This window comes from Drosophila takahashii, chromosome 3R (assembly GCF_030179915.1).
Source record: "Drosophila takahashii strain IR98-3 E-12201 chromosome 3R, DtakHiC1v2, whole genome shotgun sequence".
Lineage (NCBI taxonomy): Eukaryota > Metazoa > Arthropoda > Insecta > Diptera > Drosophilidae > Drosophila > Drosophila takahashii.
This window is the reverse complement of record NC_091681.1, coordinates 22,139,821-22,157,205: the sequence shown is the minus strand read 5'-3', so window position 1 is coordinate 22,157,205 and position 17,385 is coordinate 22,139,821. Positions and strand designations below refer to the sequence as shown.

The following is a 17,385-nucleotide window of genomic DNA, read 5'->3' as shown; positions in this document are numbered from 1 at the left end:
ATAGAAAACCTAAGGTGTTTTATTTACTAATGGATTGGGGAAAACGTTTCTTTAATATATAATATATATTTTTATTATATTTTGTGCTAAGGGATTTCATACAACCATTAAAACTAGGTTTATAATTATAAAACATAGAATGTTAAAGGTATCACAACAATTTAAAATTGGCCAAGATTGAAAAGCTTAAATTAAAGCAACAATATATTAGTTGGGCAAATCGGTAAATTTAAACTTGAGCGGAATGTTCGGAAGATTTATCAGTGCAGATTTAAAGGCGTTCTCCGTGGGATAATTGAACTCCACGTTGAAGTTACGAATAAGTCGAGCGGTTCCCAACTCCAATTCCATTTCCACGATGCGTTTGCCCACACACATGCGAGGTCCAAATCCGAAGGGCAGGAATACGAAAGGATTCTTGGACTTTAGTTCATTTGCGGGACACTTTGATTCCGAATCCTTGGGGGTTCGCAGCCAACGTTCCGGCAGGAATTCTGAAGCTTGTGGGAAGTACTCATCTCTGGTCAGGGCATTCAGAGGAACGATGGACACATAAGTTCCAGCTGGCACTTGGTATCCACTGAGAACGGCGTCCCTAGAAAGGACTCGAGCATTTCCGACAATCAGTGGGTGAACACGCTGGGATTCCTTAATGCAGGCTCGCAAATAGGGAACGTTTTTCATCGAAGCCTCGGTGAACTCGGAGTCCTTGTTGGGCAGCACCTTCATAACCTCCTCCCGCAGCTTTGCCTGCTTCTCAGGATTCTTGGCGAGGCACAGCAAAAGAGCTGTAAAGGTGCTCGAGGTCTGAATGGAAATAATAATTACAAGATACCATCAGAGATCACTATACCATTTACTCACCGTATCCACTCCCGCCATCAGCATGTCCATGGCCATAACAGTGGCCACTTTCCTATCAACTTTCAGCAGTTTCTCGAGGACACTTTGTTCATTCTCCGGACGCACTACACCCGCCTTGGTCTCCTTATCCAATCGTTCTATCGCCTCGTCAACATAGGCCGACGTGACTTCCTGGATACCATCGAGAGCTTTGAGCAATCGCTTCAACTTGGGAGTTTTGATATAGCGCCAGGGAGATGGCTTCATCTCAAGGTCCGCGGATACTATAAAGAACTCATCTAGGTAGTGGAAAAGTCTGAGTGCTTCGCTCTCCTTCTTCGAATCCTTGAGCAATCCCAGCTGCTTATCCAAGGCCACCACGGATACGGATTCAAGGGTCCAGCGGTTGATAGTGTCTATAAAATCATCGGGCGCCTCCAGAGTTTCGGAATCCCTCAGTTCCTTTATACTTTTTATGAAAATGGTTGTTTATTATAATAATGCGTTGATTATTTTCTTATAGTCACCTACCGTTGCACAAACTCCTGGTTAACCTGCGACATCTTCTTGTAGTACAGTCTCACATTCTTCGGTTGCATGAGAACGGGATTGACGACGGTCCTAAAGTCTCCCCAGGGTTTTCCCTGTGAGGGAATAATGCCCATGACACCCTGGTAGAAATCCTTTCGATACTCCTCGCGATGATAGCGCAGTGTGTCGTTTCCCGGGCGGTGAGGCCATACTCCCTCATTGCGAAAGATCACCTCAAAGTCCTCTGGATTGTAGGTGCTCAAAAACGATGGGTTACCCATTATACCTGGCATGAAGAATATATCTCCATAGTCCTGTCGCATGGCCTCGAACATGTCCATAAGTTCCATGTTTTTATACTTTCCACCGGGCATAGACATTTTCATCGTCAATGCCACCATATTAAGGCGAGGGATCTGTTCGAATGGCTTAGCCTTTAGCCATTCGGAATCCTCTCTAGCCTCAGCCGTCGCCACATTGGTTTGCCAGCGCTAAAAATATTATGAAAATAATCTATATTATATATGTACATTATGATTTCTTTGTTTGTTGGCCTTTTTGCTATAGTTAAAAAACCTGATAAAGAGCTAAGTAGTTCCTAGATTATTTGTTTATATTTAATACATGTATTTACCTTTTGAGAGCTGAGCGAGAGAGCCGCTTTTTGCGACTGAATTAATGATAGGCCACTGCGCACTTTTAGCATTTTCGCGATGTTTAGAACTACTCTCGTTCAACGCCAAAATAAAACTGAGAACCTAGTGTGCGTTCCATTAGCTTTATATTTCTAAGGCTGCGAGAGCTTTAACGCTTAATTGGACGATAACAACACATAAACAGAGGGATAGGAGAGATAGCGACCCACTGAGAGCTGGTTTACGAACAGGTTCTAGAGAGCATATTTACGAGTTAATAGAAAATATTTATTTCATTATTTAGAATTCGCTCATTTTCTAAAAACATTTTATAGTGAAATGGGAACAAACCTATTTGAATTTTAGCCTTGATAGGAATGCGTCATATTTTTTAAAAGTTTTATCTGTCTTTGACAAACAACCAGCCCCCAATAAACACAAACAAATTAACGGTTTCCCCTTTCATATCGGTCAGTGTCAATGCCAACAAATAATTGTCACCATGACTAGAAAATATTACAAGTTGGGTTAGAAAGCTATTGAAATATATTTAAAAGACTATAAAATAGGTAAATACTTAAATAATATAACTTTAGAAACCTAATTATACATTTATATTAATTATTTAACAATTTATTGGGGCATTTGTTTTTAATCTTATCTCTTACATATATTGACTGCTGATTTTTTTAGTATTCAATATGTAAATTTATTATCAAAACAAAAGGACACACGCATTTATTTTTAATACAATTACGTTACAGGGAGTAACAATGCATATTTTTAACCACACCTAAGTTATCACAACAGAGAATATCAGAGTCAAGCACCAATATAAAACCCATTAGTTGGGCACATCGGTGAACTTAAACTTGAGTGGTATATTGGGCAGATTGATAAGTTCAGAGCGGAAAGCATTCTTTGTGGAATAATTAAACTCTACATTGAAGTTTCGAAGGAGCCTGGCAATGCCCAGTTCCAGTTCCATTTCCACGATCCGTTTGCCCACGCACATGCGAGGTCCAAAGCCGAAGGGCAGGAATATGAAAGGGTTTTTGGTCTTCAGATCGTTTACCGGGCATTTTCCGGCGGAATCACTGGAATCACTTGTGTTCCGTAGCCAGCGTTCTGGTAGGAACTCAGAAGCCTTTGGGAAGTGCTCTTCGTTATGGAGGGAACTTATGGGTATCATGGACACAAAGGTACCGGCTGGTACCCTATAGCCGCTTATAACAGAATCTCTCGTCAGACCACGGGCATTTCCAACGGTCAGAGGATAGACACGCTGGGATTCCTTGATGCAGGCTCGCAGATAGGGAACGTTCTTCATCGAAACCTCGGTGAACTCGGAGTCCTTGTTGGGCAACACCTTCATCACCTCCTCCCGCAGCTTGGCCTGCTTCTCCGGATTCTTGGCAAGGCAGAGTAAAAGTCCCGTAAAGGTGCTCGAAGTCTGCATAAAAAATTAAAATATTATTGATAGGATACTATAGAATATTCTGACCACCTACCGTATCCACTCCCGCCATCAGCATGTCCATGGCCATAACAGTGGCCACTTTCCTGTCCACCTTTAGTAGCTTCTCGAGGACACTTTGTTCATTCTCTGGACGCACCACACCCTCCTTGGCCTCCTTCTCCAATCGCTCGATCGCCTCATCCACACAGCCCAAAGTAATGCCCTGCAGGCCATCCAGAGTTTTCATCATCTTCTTCAACTGTGGTGTGTTGATATATCGCCAGGGGGAGGGTTTCATTTCCAGATCGGCTGAGAGCAAGAAGAAGTCATCCAGGTACTTGAAAAGTTTGGTTGCTTCGCTATTTTTTCCAGACTCCTTGAGCAAACCAAGCTGCTTATCCAGGGCCACCACGGATACCGATTCGAGGGTCCACCGGTTAATGGTTTCCAGGAAATCGCCGGGAACCTCCTGAGTGGTGGCATCCCTTAATTCCTTGATGCTAAAAAACATATACATTTAAATCTTAAGAAAACATTTGTATTTAATGTAAGTTCTCTTACCGCTGCACAAACTCCTGGTTAACCTGTGACATCTTTTTGTAGTATACCCTAACATTCTTGGGCTGCATGAGAACGGGGTTTACGATAGATCGGAAGTCTCCCCAGGCTTTTCCCTGGGCGGGAATAATTCCTTGAACTCCCTCGAAGAACTCTTTTCGATAAACGGTTCGATGGTAACGCAATGTCTCACTGCCCGGTCGGAATGGCCATACTCCTTCATTGCGGAAAATCACCTCGAAGTCCTTGGGATTGTGCGTCATCACAAAGGCTGGACTTCCCAACATGCCGGACATGTAAAATACATTTCCATAATCCTGACGCATGGCGTCAAACATATCCATCAATTCCATATTCTTATATTTTCCACCGGGCAACGCAATTTTCGCAAATAAAGATAGCATATTGGCCCGGGGAATCTGCTCGAATGGTTTGGCCTGGAGCCATTCGGGATCTTCTCTGGCCTCAGCTGTAGCCGCATTTGTCTGCCAGCGCTAAAATATGGTTAAATAATAAGAATTTAATTTATGGTCTTTTATTATTTTTATTTCATTGCTTCTAATAAACCCATATTTGTTTACCTGTTGACTGGCAGAAAAGAGGGCCGCCTTGTGCGACTGTTGTATTACTAGACCGATACGCCCCTTCAACATTTTTGCCACGCTATGAACTTTGCTCGTTCACGGTCAAAGTGAAACTACTCATACCCAGCGATAGTTCTATTAGCTTTATATTTTTCAAACACCCGGCGAGCTTTACTGCTGAATTCGGCGAAAACAGCACGCTAAAAGATAGATTTGGGAGCGGAAGAGAGGGAGCGCCAAACAGGTTCGCGAGTATTTGAGAATTGCTTAGGAAAACATATGGCAAACATTCGGTCATTAAAAAAGCTACATACATATTGTATATGCCATAATATCGACTAAAATATACCCCTTAAGTGGAGTGAATATGAATGAAATTTTAAAAACTGTAAGGGAGATAACCAAAAAAGACATATCAAAATGATCTTCCAAACGAAGATATTTAAGATACGTTTCATATCGGAAAAATACACAAAATTGTAAGAAGTGGCTGTAAGCTATAAACAAACCAATATACCCCAAGTTATTTCACACAAAATAAGCAGTATCATCGCTGTTAGGATTGGTCAATTCTATTGGCATAGGTTCAAAAATATTATCAGGCTAAAGAGAGTGTTTTGGGGCGAAAACTTTATCTAATCAGCTGGCAGCAAACGCGAATTTAGCTGACAAAGCATTTCCGTACAACTTTTTGCGTTGGCAAACAATTTCAAAATTTCACTCGACAACTAGTTACCATTGCATCAGACCAGTTGAACTTTCGATGGCTTATGGGGGTTATTTTTGATTAAAGCCAGAATCAGTTTCCGTTCCGTATAAACCATAAAAAAATCGACCGTAGGTTTCCATTTATTTATTTAGACTGTAGTTTATTTAGGTTTACCATATATGTATTTGTTCAAACACCAAAAAGTTTTGTTTTACTAATCAAATTGTTGGCATACTCATAGATAATAGTTGCAATCTGATGAAGTATACAGATTTACGTACTCGTATAGGGAAATATAAATATTCGTTTAGATTAATGACTTAACATTAGATTACAAATTAATTAAAGTTGCACAAAGCAAATCGTTTGAGTTTGCATACGATAAGCATATTTTTACATGACAATTTCCGCGCGAAACAATTTGGCACGCTGGGCAAAGATATATATGTATAGTATGGATTATATGGGGCGATTCAGAAGATATCGTTCGTTGACTCTAAGGACTAAGTGTCTATGACAGTTTCGTATAGTATATATTTATAAGATAATTCCTTTAGCATTGAGCAGGGTTAACTAGCAGATTAACTGGTGCCTAACTAATCCTGGCTGGCAGACGATCCGTTCGTCTGCTGGTAGTTGCACACGATCTTGGCCGCATCGTTCATCATCTTGGCCGTGGAGCGGACGAGGAACATCAGATGACACTCGTCGTAGACGGTCAGCTCGACCCGGGTTCGCACCAGACCGTGGAGAACGGTGGCCCGTTCCAGATCCAGCCACCGCTGAAGGGCCAGTTCCCGCTCCTTGATGGAGCCCGTGAGCGCCACATCCGAGGGACCCCAGAGCACAAACTCCAGCACGGCCTTGGCCTTGGACAGGGACTCGGCTCGCTCCTGCTGCAGGATGTCCGCCAGGATGGGCGTGATCTTTGTGGCGGGCAGCATGTCAGTCAGGGCGGAGTGGGCGCACTTGCACAGCGTGCCCATGGGCTCGTCATCGTCATTGTTGTTTCTACAAGAAAATTTAAATTCAATAAGTTTTTAAAATGGATATTTATTTATGTACACTCACCCCTGCAGCACGCAGAGTCGCGCCTGGGCGTCCTTGTTGTCCATGTCCTTGGACAGCACCACATTGGACAGACTGAGCGGCGTCTCCTCGATCGCCTTGGCCTGCAGGTTCTTCATTCCGTTGACCAGCTGCAGCATGATAAAGGCCACCTCGCGCGTCATCACATCATCGAATGCTGGCATGGCATTCGCATTCACCGACCCATCCTCGGCACCCATCGACGTGGCCGAGGATTCCTCGTTCAGCGTACTCAGATTCTGCACCGACACCACATTCCTCAGATTCCCGGCCAGCGTTCCGTTTCCCTCCTTCAGCCCACTGAGATTCGGAATGGAGCCGCGGAAGTTGAAGTTGCTCTTGTCCAGCACCTGCGACTTGCCCTTGAGTATTGAACCGATCGATTGGAGAGTCTCTAGCTGCAATCGCGGCAGCACTGAGATGGTGGCCTGCAGCAGGGTGACCTCCGTCGAGGGCATCAGTGGCAACTGGTAGCTGGGCACCAGGTCACAGAATTCGGTCACCGGATTGAGCACATCGCTCACACCGCCTGTCAGCTGGCTGAGTTCACCACCCACGCCGGCCAGTTGGTTGCAGTCAGCCGAGAGGGCCAGGGTCACCGGCGATGAGCTCCAGAGGGCCGCATGGAAGGCCTTCTTGCCCACCACAAAGGCCTGGGTGCCCTCCAGAATGGTGAAGTCCTCGTAGCGCAAGTTGATGGCATTGGCCAGAGGACGCAGGGCAGCCGGAACGACTGGCGTTTGCTGGAGCTGTTAAGGATGAGCATTAGTAATCAGGAAATACGAAATAGTAAATAGAAATCCCCACCTGATCTAGCACCTGGGCGAGGGCCTCGTGATTGGCCACCACCACGGCGGTGTAGTTATCCTCGATGGTCTTGTGCACGACACTGCGTCCCTTGCGCATGCGCAAACGATTCGTGGCCTTGCTGCGGTTCTTGTTGGCCTGGTTTATAAAAATATTTCAATTAGTTTATAGATTATGGTTTTTTATAGTTAATATTAACCTGTGGCATGCCCCAGACGCTGTCGTTAATGTCCGTGGCCACATCGCCGCCCGCCTCGCTGCCGTAATAGCTGTACGGAGCATAGATATCGAACTCGCCCACCTCACTGCCCGCATATGAGGCCGAGATGATGCGTGGAATGTTGGCTGTAAGGGGAAGAAGATCAAGGATAAGTTATATGTAGATATGGAAAGGAATAGATATAAGGAACTAGAGCAAAAACAGCTTTACTGCGTACGTGTGTGTCGAAGTGCTAGCAGCGCAGCGGCAGAGAAACTGCCTATCCGAGGGCCTTGTGCGCTGCTTTTGCTGGCCACCACCGAACTAGAGAGCTTCTAATGAGTTATTCTAACTCTTAGTTATTGAAGGACCCTATAAAGTACCCAAAAAACCTACCCAAGCTGTTGTTCAATCCGTAGTTTCGCACCGGTCCGTACTCGCTGCGCGTGTAACTGGCAATGGAGGCCGTGTCCGAGTAGATATTATTGTTGCGTCTCGTGGCCTGCGTTAGTCTCTGTCCCGCCACGGAAAGATCGATGTTACTGCGCGTGGGTGGCGGCGGAGGGGACGAAGTGGAGGGCGTGGGCGTTGTATTGCCATTGGCCGTTGGTGGCGGCGGAGAACCCATCTTCACAAACTCATACATATTCTCATAGTCGCGCTTGTCCTTCAGATAGCTATCGATGGTGCTGTTGATCTTGCGCACCGAATCCTTGAGGCTGCTCCGTTGGGCAGCATCCGCGGCATCCAGAGTTCGCTGCTCGAAGATCTCTAGTTTGCTGGAGATGGACATCTTCGGCTCGCTCTTCTTTGGCTGCGACTGGCGCTCGAAGGTGCTGGTCCTACTGTTGGCCGCGGATACGGACTTTCCTGTCTCCTGGCCCGTGGTGTTGGCACTCGTCTTGGAAATCGCCTTGCCCTGATCCGTGGCTACATTCTCACCGTTTGACGAGCAAATGGAGATAGTGTCGGTGAGGACTCCGCGCTTGCGCACCAGTTCCAGCTGGGCCTCCCTTTCCCGCATACTGGCCGTGCGCTCCGGTTTTCGTGGGGCGATCGAGGAGCGGATTTCCCCTGTGGAATATAAAAAAGAAAGTGATTGTAAGTGAAGGGTTCTTTAGAGGATAAACGACTTATATAAATGTTGTTAATCATCCTAGGTTGACTCAGATAAATGTGTTAGGTATTTAAAAGTCTTTTAATTTACTTCCTAAAACCATTTGGTTTTTAAACACTTTAAGTTGGCAAAGTTAAAATTACTAAAGTTCTACTATAATTAAATTAGTCCCTAAATTAATTTATGCAACTTTACAGTTTAACTGTATCTGTGTTTTTTAGTTGGAAAAAATAAGAGTATTTTCTATATGGAATTCAGTTTCAGCTAATAAAATGTATTTAAATGGTTCTGTTTATTTAGGAGACTCTCTAATGTATTACCTAATTGCTACTAAGCCTACATATGAGATTCTATGCATTAACGGTAAAGTACATCTAATGTATTTATTGAGAGATATCTTGCTTTCATTTGCATTGCTTTTCCAGATGTGCCTAATTTATCAAAATCAGCTCAAGTACCAATGAATAAACACAATTAAAGAGGTAGAGAGAGAAGAGCTCTTCACTGGCATATCGTAATTTATTCATAAGATTTCCCAGGCCGTCCTCAAATTTGCTTGGCCTTCATGGGGCGATGCCAAATGTTTGCTGGCACCGGAGAATTGTGGAAAATCCAGCTCCACCCTACTACTCCCCTCTCTCCTCCTCCTTTTTTCACCGGGGCCAAGTAGTTAGACAACCTGTGAGTACTAATTGCGATTTTGACCCAAATTCGTGCCAAATTACAATTCGCATGGTGGTGCTGCTGATGGTCAGGCGGTTGAATGTGGTTGCTCTTGGATCTGGGGCTCTTCTACGAGATGTCTAACAAATGGTTCTCTGGATCTGGCTGTGCTTTTTCATGACCAGGTGCCAGGTGCAGCGGCAGGTGTAACAAGTTCTCGCCGCAGTCGCGTTGACCGCAAAGTGTCAGGCCGAAAGAAATGGGTCTCTGGTCCGCCAGTTTCACCAGTCGGCAGTCGGTTCTTTCCTGCTGCTCTCCAACTAACCATCAACATGTGGTTACCTCATTGGTTTGGCCTGGCTTATTTTCATTTCGATTTTTTTGTTCTGTTTCTTTTTTTTCCTCACCGCTTTGCTGGCCAACTATTTTGCTCTCTGGCTTTGGCCACTTAACCCACTTCGAGCCGGCTCATCACACTCGTTTGGATGCGGCGGATATGGTCATAAGTGGCGTACCTGTATCCGAACTACGGATGGTGTGTGTATTTGTTTTTTGTGCGCCCGTTATATTGATTAAAATGCGTAACTTGTTCTGCGTTTGGGCTTTTGGGTTCTACTTTCAGAGGAGTTTTACCATTTACGGTGATTTTATTCGTGTTCTTGTTTCGTTTCTCGTTTCGTGTTTGTGGCTGTGGCTGCAATTGAAGTCAACAAGTTGGCACAAAGAAGTGGGTGAAGTGGCCAAGACCCTTCAGACCCACATACATGTGCTATAAACATGAGCTGGCTGTTTTGAAGGTCGCCCAATTTCTGGGCGCTGTCAGTGAACGTGATTTGCTCACGCTTTCTTTTGGAATGCGATCGCAAAAAGTCAGGAGAAATTCATGATGCGGGAGCAAGGGGATGTGTGGCCCACAACAACTCATGGAATCGGGTCAATGGGAACGAGTTGGAAATTGACTTCATGAGTGGCGGAATTCCGCTTACTCATTATGCAGGAATCTCAGTGGCCCGAAACGAAAATGTGTGTGCGAATTTAAAGGCTTATTTGCTCTACATTAACCACATATTTGGTTGAAGATATAATGGGAGATTGGCTATAAAATTTTTTTCTTCGGACAGGCTATAAGCTTTACATTCCTCATATAATATTTTATAGTGCCTTTTTAGACTGTTCTATTTTTGTACAATTTTTTTAACCTTTAGGATTGGTGAATTAGCTTCAAATTTTGTATGTTAATGTCCACTAAGACATTGGTACCTCATTAAATCATGATAAACATTTCTTATTTATTAGCTTATATATCATTTTGAAGATAATCATTAATTAATTTTGAAAGAGTTCTATTTTTACGATTGCTGTTTTCTTATGATTATTGAGTATTATTTATTTATTTCTTCAGAAGTCCCTCAGAAGTTCTTCAAAAATCTCTTCCTACAGACTTTGAAAAGCTTTTGTTTCTTTGTTTAAAAGTGATTTCTGGATCACCCCGTACTAGTTACTTCTTTCAATAAAAAACTCACCCAAATTGGCGTAGACGTTGTCGGCCTTCAGCTTCACAGATCCGGATCCGTTGCCGGATGCGAGTGGCAGGACACTGGAGTCCACGCTGCTTCCGCTGAGGGTGGCGGTCAGCTCGGTCTTCTGCTTCCTCCTCAGCTCGGCGCTCTTGGGCGGCGGTGGGCGTGCCGGCTTGTTGGCCTCGTGGGCGCGCTGTCCCTCACTGGCGCTCGATCGAAGGGGCGGGGCGGGGGGCTTGGCCGTAACCACGGCCACCGTTTGGGCCGAAACGGAGTCACTGGTCTTGGTGATATCCTTCACCACCTCCACGGCCGTGGGATTAATGTCAATGGGATGGATGATGACCAATCGTGGCTTCCCAGAGGCATTGCCCTCCTCCGTCCCCGTGCATATTTCCGTATAGATGCTGGCCTCCTTTTTGGCCAGAGATTCACCGGACTTGCTGCCTCCACCGCCTCCATTGCTGCCCATGCGCAGAAACTTTTTGATGGAGAACTTGGACTTTTGCTTCTGCGGCGGTGAGGCCGTCGGGGATTTCTTATCCAAACCCGCAGCCGCCAGACATTCCTCCGACATGGAGAGATGACGTTGATTCCGGGGCGTTGGCTCTGGCGTCATCGGTTGTTTGAGGCTCAGCACCGAACTGGCCGACTGCAGTTGCATCTGCTTGGCCGCATTGGCGCGCTGCATCACGAAGGTGTTGAGACTCCGGAACTTGGGGTTAATCACGGCCCGTTCGCGTTTGTCCTTCTCGCGGATGACAGGAGCTGCCACCGCCGCCGCCGGAAGAGCTGGCTTCCTGGTGTACAAGTTGCTGTTGCTGCTGGTTGCAGTTGCAACTGTTGCAGCTGTTGCACCTGCTGTTGGCTGTTTCTCTCCTGTCGATGATGTCTCAGCCGATGACGTGGCCTTCTCCGTGACTGGCTTTGCTGCCGCCTTCGTCGCCTGCTCGAACTCAACTACCAGACTGTAATCTCGCTCCGGCGTGGGCGGAGCACTCTGCTTTGGCTCTGGCGGCGGATTCGGGGCTTTGCCCTTTTTCAGCTTGGCCTCGTCGGCGGCTAGACTGGCCAGATGATCCGCCTTGGCCAGCTGTAGACTCTCGCTGGACTTCGAGATGGCCGACTGCAGCTGGCTAATGAACTGCTGTTCGGCGCAGCTGGGTTGTCGCTTGCCACCCAGGAAGCTCTTTAGTTGGTTGCTCGGACTCTGGGTACTATTGGGATTGACCAGAGGTTTCACTGGCAGTTCGGGCTTTTTAAGACCATGCAGAAACGAGGGCCTGGCATCGATCTTCATCGGTGGAGGCGGTGACTTGGGCAGCGCAGGGAGAACCTGCTGCTGCTGTTCCGCCTCCTTCGTCGTCGTTTGCTTCTGCTTCTGCTGCTCCAAACTGTTGTCCGGATCGGCACTGCCATCGGGTTCGCCATGCAGCTCCCGGCTCTTGACAGCCGGTTTTGGCGTAGCCTGATCTCCAATCTGTATATCCTCGTAGTCCGAGTTATTGGTGCTAGCACTCAGCTTCTTCTCCGCCACGCTGCTGATGGCCATTCCCTTGGCCAGGCCCAGATTCTTGTACTCGCTGCCCAGGCTAATGCCAATGCCAGAGTCCGATTCACTGCGTATCATGTTGTAGGCATTCTCCTCATCGGAACTGCCATCAAAGCTGCTGCCCGTGGAGTCCAGAGCGTCGTCCGAACTGCACTTGGTCACAATCAGGCCGTCGGAGGTTATCTTGCTGGTCATGAAGTTGCCCTCGTGCAGGTTGTAGCTGGCCGCCCGGGTCTTTGAGCTCAGGAGCATGTCGGTGATGTACTGTGAGCTGGAGTAATGGGAATTCCCTGAGCTCTCCGTCTGGGCGGCCGTGGCCACGCCCACCTGTTCCGAGTACTTGCCATCGGGCAGATTCTCGTAGCTCAGTTGGGTTTCCACCACATCGTAGTACGCCGAGACACCATTCTCCGTATCCGAGCAATTGCTGTCCGTATCCGAGTATTTGTGGCACACATTCACCTTGGGTTTGGTCTGGTCCCTGGTGATGGGCGCATTCCGTGCGATGGGCTTCTTAAGGTCGAGAAATGGCTTCGGGGAATCACTCAGCGCAGTCAGCTCGAATTTGATCTTACTGTTGTTGCTGGTGGAAGTGGAGATGTTGCTGTTGTTGCTACCAGAAGTTGTAGTGGTCTCATTTAGCTTCTGCTTCTGCTCCAGAGTCTCGGAGATCTCGTCCAGCAGCGACTTCTCCATGGCTCGCTCTATGGGCGGACTATCCTTACCATCTCGAGAAGAATTTGTGGTTGCTGCCTGCCCGCTTTTGGCCATGGTTAGTGTGGGTGTTAAGGTGGTAGTAACCTTTTTGGTAACACTGGTGGTTCCAGTAGCTACCGTAGTAGTACTACTTTTGATGGCTGTCGTGGTTGTGGTTATGCTGGCTGGCTTGGTTTTGACTGGTGTTGCTGCTCCAGCCGATGATGATGATGATGTTGCAACTGATGTTGCTGCTGTGCTTTTGCTTTCCACTGGGGCACTTTTAGCAGGAGTGGCCGTCGTTTTACCAATGGGTTGTCCAAAAGGCATCACATTGATGGTAAGCGTCTGCTTTTTGCCCTCCTTGTCCACCTGAGGAGCTCCCAATTTCAAAGCGGCAAAGGATTTCTTGATATTCTCCTCCGCATCGCCCAGCAGATTGCCATTGTTCATATTGAAGTCGGTGTTGGCCCTGGTAATCCTCTTCAGCTCCACCGTCTCCTCGTCATCCGTTTCCGTGATGGCCATGTCATCGTGCTCATTGCCAAGATTCATGAAGTCGTGATCGTCATCGTCGTCATCATCGTCCTCCGACCACTCTCCCCCATAGCCGATGACCTCGTGCAGCTGCTTGGGAAAGCACACCTTGCCACCCTTGGAGTTAAGGGACTTTGAGGAGCTTCCACTGGCAGAGGTCGAAGTGGAGGTGGAACTTGAGCTGCTGGTCAGTCGTACGCCGAAGGCCTTCTTAATGATGCTCTTCGCCGGGGTCTTGTGCTTGTTGGGGTAATCCGTTTTCACCTCTCTGTCTGGCTTATGGCCGCCACCCAGTTTGGCTGCAGCGGCCGCCTTGTGCTCGTCCTTGGACTTGAAGCAGTTCGAGCACAAATCCTTCTTCCAGGCATTCTGGGTGAAGTGCGAACAGATCGAGGACGACATCTCGCTTGGGGTTTCTTATTGCTTACTGCTGCTTCCGCCGACGAACAACCTTAGGCCATATTCTGAAAAAAAAGGGAAAAATGAAGAGAGAAATAAATAAGTGGTCGTGAGTTATGGTTTGTTGATGATGAGGTTAGTTGTTAGTGGAGCTTAGTAAGCCTAAACTTTCTTTGCAAAAATATTGCGCAAGCTCTCAATTAACTTTCACTGGCCGCCTGCAACGCAATCTCAACTTCTGCCTTCTGCATGACTCAATATTGATTGAGTGGAGGATAAGTTAAGCCAATGTGGTCATCATCCAGTCCCAGTACCCCGAAATCATGGCCACAAACTGCCATTTGCCCAGGCACTACAGCTTATCAATCAATCTTCATCTTGATAATGGAATTATTGAAATTTTGCTGATGATGATGTGACTGCTGCTGCTGCTGTTGACTCCATGGATTTGGTCGGAAAAGTCTTGATTGTTGGGTTGGGAAAATGTGGAAAAAATACATAGTAAGGGATGGCTAGATAGGCTGACAACCACATAATTAACTTTGATTGTCACATCTCTCTCCTGGCACACGAAAATTCGATTGCTGTTGGGTAACCGCCAGTTGTTAACTACTTGGCTACTGTTTGCCGTCTATTTTGTCCCCTGTTTGCAAATGACTTTCTAAACCCGGCCCAAACTGCATGTGCAACATGTTAACGGGCTCAAAAATGACTAACAAACAAAAAAAACTAGGAAATGCCGCACAAATTAAACAGACAGACAACTCATTTATGGCTTTAAAATTGACGGCTTTATTTGGTCAGAGCTTCTAGAAATGATTTCAAAGGCAAACTGGTTTCCTTCTAAGGAACTAACCATACATTTTGATAATTTCCCAAACAAAGAGAGAATGATTTGTGGCTCTGTGAAATTTCCTGTAGAACTTTATTAGGCTAATTTAATGAGTCATTTGTGAGAGAATTTTTATGGGCGACTTTTATTCTCAAAAGCTTATGGAACCACTAATTTTGTGAATGATGTTCTTCTATCCATCTTGTTATTATACTCGTTGTTATATCATTGCTAGATCAAATTACTCGTTTATCTGAAAGATCTTTCTAGAATGACTTACAATTTTGGGCGTTTCTACTGAACCACTTCACACTAAAGCCAGCAGCAACATCACCAAACCAGCAGTTAACAATGTAACGATTTTGAGGTCTTTAAGCCATTAACTTCTTCATATGGCTGTAAGTCTCTACGCAAGTGTGTCACCTGAACCAAAACACGTAGTTAAGGCGCCGAATTGGGAGAGTGTTGCTGGTGTTTTTAGCGATGTTGCTGCTGTCGCGGCGACGACAACACCCACAGCAACCACAATGAAGATGACAACAGCAGCAGCTTGTTTTGGCCAACATTCATCAACGCCAGCGCCAAGGAAAGTTGACCCATTGTTAAATGTTGCCGGCGTGCTCGACTTCTGTTACTGCCACGCTTGATTTCTGCATCAGATGCTACTAGATCTGCATTTTTGGGTCAGCATTTTGACTTGACGTTAATATGCATAAATCTCGGCTCTGTGCAATGCGGTCCCAGAAACAATTGGCATCAAATGAGGATGATGAGGGGGTTAAAGGGGAAGGTTGGTTGGGCAAATTGCATAACTGAGCCAGCTAAATGTTGCTGCTGTGTTTTTTTCCCCCTTTTTTTGCCCGCATTGTTACCCATAAATTTTAGCCTCCGCTCGCGGTTTTCGTTACCGTTTGTTTTTCTGTCTATTTCTGCCACGGTTTTTTTCATTTGTTAATTGTTTGCATTTTTTCTTTCACTCATTTGCATTCGGTTGCGGAATCGATTGGCCATTTATTTATGGCCACACACAAACTCAGCGAACACAAAATCAGGCAAAAAGGCGATGAGAGTTGTGCCCATTCTCATGGAAAGCAAGTGGATCGATCGCCAGAGATCACTTACATACATATGTTCAAAGTAAGTCAGCGGAAAAAAGTGAAATAGCCGGGCATTTGGAAAACTGTCAAAGGCTGCTAAAGAAATGCAGAAAATTCACAACAAATTGTGGGGCCCATTTGACCATATAAAAGCCGTTTGCCCAAGTCCAAACTCCAATCGAAATGAAGATGGTGTGGCAGCAACAGCAACTCGAAGTGGAATGCAGCAGCAGCAGCAACATCATCGAGACAACATCTTTAAGCTATTTTTCAAGTTTGTCAGTTGGCCTGGCAGCAGGAATGCTGTTTTCCCCCCGCTTAGATGGTTGGCCAGCAAAAGAGATATCAAGGCAAAAGTGTTACACAAATAAATCTACATAAATTTCAGGCTAGCGCTAAACTCCTGACCGAAAATGGCTAATTTATGCTTTGGCCAGGACGTCGCCTCGTTAGCCAAGTTGGCTATCTAAGGCGAGTGGATCACCTGGACTGACTGACTGACATTTGGTGATGGATTCCGAGGAGGAGGAGGAGGAGGGGAGTGGAACCCCCATCCGTGGGCGTTACAAACTAATCGATGTGCCGTCTGATCTGGATTTGCATTTTTGCACACACTGTCTGCCAATTGGACACACACGAAAATGGCCGTTAACGAAACCCGTTTCCCCATTTCGTTCCGGCGGGAATGGGGCAACCCATTTCGATATTTTGCATTCTGGCGTTCTGTATTTGCTTTAATCTGATCGGGCAAAACAGTTAGCTTGACCGCAGCCGTTCGCCGATTGAGGCCAACAGGTTTTTTTTCGGGCCCCAAGCAGGAGAGTTCTGCAGGCTACTCTTAACAGCAGCAACAACACATCCTAGTCTTTGTTTGGGTTAGTAGCTGCCGTTCTTTATTTTGGCCAAGAGCCCCCGTGAAAGAGCCAGGAAAGTGGGTTAAAATCCGTTGATTCAGACGCTAAAAATTTCCAGAACCGAATTTTAATTTAATCACCAGCGAGTGTTGATTCCCATTAAAGTTGGGAAAAAAAACAGGAAAGCGAAAAGCGCAAAAGCACGAAATTGAAATCCAAATGAAGCGCGAGATGAGATGAACGGAGATGGAGATACGATATACTATATGGGATTCCATCTGAAAATCGGGATGAGAAGAGGGAGGTGCTCTTTCGGGAGCTTTGTTCCACATTTGCACGTGAGATTTATGCGTGGCTGAGTGGCCGGGGGTTTTGGCCCCCTTCTGCTGTTTATTTATACATTTATCGTTATGTATACGCACGTATTAATGGATCTATATGCACAGCAGCCACATCCACATCCATATCCCATATCCACCTGTGTTATGTTCGCTCCGCTCGAGATTATGCAAAGCAGCGGAGGAATGCCCGCCGCCTTGTTTACACTGGCTAAGTTATGCAGAGGCACTCGGCGAAGTTTTTGGCCAAAAGAATTCTTGGCTGGGTTGGGCCGCTCCTCTGAGTTTCTGACTTGGAGCTCCAGCGGAACGGATGTTGTGGGCGATCCACCATTAGCCAAATGTCAACTATTTGCTCTGGGCCCG

At 46.2% G+C, this 17,385-nt stretch overlaps 3 protein-coding genes across 3 annotated transcripts in view; all 3 read right to left on the bottom strand.

Annotated features, from left to right (window-relative positions):
- Window positions 1-123: 123 nt before the first annotated feature.
- LOC108057488 (probable cytochrome P450 12a4, mitochondrial) lies at window positions 124-2,144 on the bottom strand. Its single transcript, XM_017141765.3, has 4 exons — window positions 2,009-2,144; window positions 1,375-1,865; window positions 865-1,312; window positions 124-807 (listed from the first exon to the last, which is right to left on the bottom strand). Exons 1-4 carry the CDS (start codon window positions 2,078-2,080, stop codon window positions 208-210), a joined length of 1,611 nt encoding a protein of 536 aa, XP_016997254.2. The 5' UTR covers window positions 2,081-2,144; the 3' UTR covers window positions 124-207.
- A 570-nt stretch (window positions 2,145-2,714) lies between these two features.
- Window positions 2,715-4,728, bottom strand: Cyp12a5 (Cytochrome P450 12a5). Its single transcript, XM_017141780.3, has 4 exons — window positions 4,608-4,728; window positions 4,030-4,520; window positions 3,521-3,968; window positions 2,715-3,462 (listed from the first exon to the last, which is right to left on the bottom strand). Exons 1-4 carry the CDS (start codon window positions 4,677-4,679, stop codon window positions 2,854-2,856), a joined length of 1,620 nt encoding a protein of 539 aa, XP_016997269.2. The 5' UTR covers window positions 4,680-4,728; the 3' UTR covers window positions 2,715-2,853.
- A 724-nt stretch (window positions 4,729-5,452) lies between these two features.
- Window positions 5,453-17,385, bottom strand: part of LOC108057483 (serine-rich adhesin for platelets) — a 35,846-nt gene continuing 23,913 nt past the window's right edge. Inside the window, exons 3-8 of the mRNA XM_017141756.3 lie at window positions 10,718-13,963; window positions 7,811-8,488; window positions 7,415-7,560; window positions 7,216-7,353; window positions 6,391-7,157; window positions 5,453-6,330 (exon numbers count right to left, since the gene is read on the bottom strand). Coding sequence (XP_016997245.2) covers window positions 5,916-6,330; window positions 6,391-7,157; window positions 7,216-7,353; window positions 7,415-7,560; window positions 7,811-8,488; window positions 10,718-13,901 — 5,328 coding nt within the window. The 5' untranslated portion in view covers window positions 13,902-13,963 and the 3' untranslated portion in view covers window positions 5,453-5,915. The remainder of the gene's footprint in view (window positions 6,331-6,390; window positions 7,158-7,215; window positions 7,354-7,414; window positions 7,561-7,810; window positions 8,489-10,717; window positions 13,964-17,385) is intronic.